Here is a 1991-nt window from a genome sequence, read left to right on the forward strand (position 1 = left end):
ATGCCTGAGTCAGGGTCAGCTGGATTCCTCTCACCCCACACACCCATCTTGTTAGCAAAGCTAAGCACCCTCATCAGCAGATGCTCAGCAAGTATCTATAATAATAAAAGCGCAGTATGCAGACCGACCCAATGCCGACCAGCGGAACGTCCATCTGGACGACTTCACTATGACACCCACTGGCGCCAGGCCAGCCAAGGCAGGTGCGATGTGATTGGTCGGGGGCCCGGCCATCGCCCCATGATTGCCCTGCAGAGGGAGGCCCAGGCCACCAGCCAGCAGGGCGATCGATCAATTGGGGGGCTCACGATTGCCCCAAAGAGGGAGGTCCAGCACGGAGCCCCAGCCAGGTGGGCAGGGCCTCCCTCTTCAGGGCAATCCATCGCAGGGCTCCCGGACTGTGAAAGGGCACAGGCTGGGCTGAGGGAACCCCACTCCCAGTGCACAAATTTCATGCACCAGACCTCTAGTTTGTAACGTAGAGTAAGCTGTCGCCCGACCTGCATGTCTTGGAAATCTGCCGCTCCATTCCCACTGCCACTGTCCTCACTGCAGCCAAACCCAACCAAACCGGTCTGATCCTCTACCCAGTGATTCCTTCACCAACAGCAGTGGGCCACCCCCAGGTGGTCTGGAGGACATTCTGAGGGGGCTAAGGGCTTACGGGAGCACAACCAGGGGGAATTCAGGACGGCTCCCCAGAGGAGCTGGCACCTGAATGGAGTCCTGATACATAGGAGCTCACCAGGCGAGAGGACCTAATGGGACTCAGAGGCCTCCTTGTAATGGGCAGCTGCCCCCACACAGCCTGACCTCTGCCCAGCCTCCTCCTCCAGGAAGCCTGCCCTGACCACATTCCCAGCTACACTCACTCTTCCTCCCCTAAGCCCTTGCCAAGCCTCAGGCTCCTGCTGACTAGCCAGTTGTTTGGGGTAAGGCCCAGGGTCCTAGAGGCCAGGGGCTTTGTTGTCAGCAGGCCAGCATCCTTCCATTTTTACCTGATGATGTTACTGAGACACTGAGCGAGGCTCAGGGCTGGGACAGGGGGAGCAAAGACCAACCCAGGCAGGTAATTGCAAGCCAGGCTGACAGTGAGTGTTTTCCTAAAGTGTCAGCCGAGTGGGTGTCCAGGGCAGGAGTGGATTTCCTGGGTGGAGAAATCCTGGAAGGCTCCTCAGAGGAGGCAGTACTCACAACCTCCCTGGAAGGGCCACGGGAGTCTCTGGAGGGAGAGCAGCATAAACATGGCTGACACATAAACACGCATGCGTATCCTGCAGATGAGGGCATGCGCTTTGTGATCGACCACCCAGAGGTCAGGCCTCAGGAGGTAGGGGTCACCTGCACCCCCTTTTCACCAAACGCAGACATAACAGCACAGGGTTCAGCATGCAGGCTGGGGAGCTGTGACCATGAACTGGACTATATCCTAGCTGGGAGGCCTGGGGCAGTTCTGAGCCTCAGGCTCCTCATCTGTAAAGTAGGGGTGCTCACACCCCAGCTCTTGGGGTTGTCAGGAGGCCTAAACGAGACGATGCCTATGGAGCCCTTAGCGTGCAGGACCCACTGCGGACACACAAGGAAAGTCAGCCCTTCTCAGCTGCAGCGTTTAACCGGCGGCCCTGGGTTGAATTGTGTCCGCCCCCAAAGGTTTGGAGAAGTCCAACCCTGCCCCACCTCAGACTGTGGCCTTCCTGGGAGGGGGGTCTGGGCGGAGGTAGCAGGTAGAAGGGGGTCACCCAGGCACCAGATCTGCCTCTGAACAGGACCTTTGTCTCCCCTGTTGGTATGTCCTGGGCACACAGGACTCCTGTGCCAGACCCGGGGCAGTGAGCTCCGCCCAGATGTCAGAGGGCCCGGAACACGCCTGTCCTGCGAGGGTGACAGGTGCCATGCTTGGCTGGTAGCCGACGGCTTCATGGCCAGCCCTCCCTCTTACCTCGATCTGCGGCAGGAAGGTGTGGATGGAGGGCAGGTCAGGCAGGCTGGCC

At 59.4% G+C, this 1991-nt stretch overlaps 1 protein-coding gene across 1 annotated transcript in view; it reads right to left on the reverse strand.

The window, feature by feature from the left end:
• The window catches only part of SYNE3 (spectrin repeat containing, nuclear envelope family member 3), a 36183-nt gene that overhangs the window by 16956 nt on the left and 17236 nt on the right, over positions 1–1991 (reverse strand). The window contains exon 9 of the mRNA XM_015566699.1: positions 1940–1985. Coding sequence (XP_015422185.1) covers positions 1940–1985 — 46 coding nt within the window. The remainder of the gene's footprint in view (positions 1–1939; positions 1986–1991) is intronic.

Source organism: Myotis davidii, unplaced genomic scaffold, assembly GCF_000327345.1.
Source record: "Myotis davidii unplaced genomic scaffold, ASM32734v1 scaffold443, whole genome shotgun sequence".
NCBI classification, from domain to species: Eukaryota; Metazoa; Chordata; class Mammalia; order Chiroptera; family Vespertilionidae; genus Myotis; species Myotis davidii.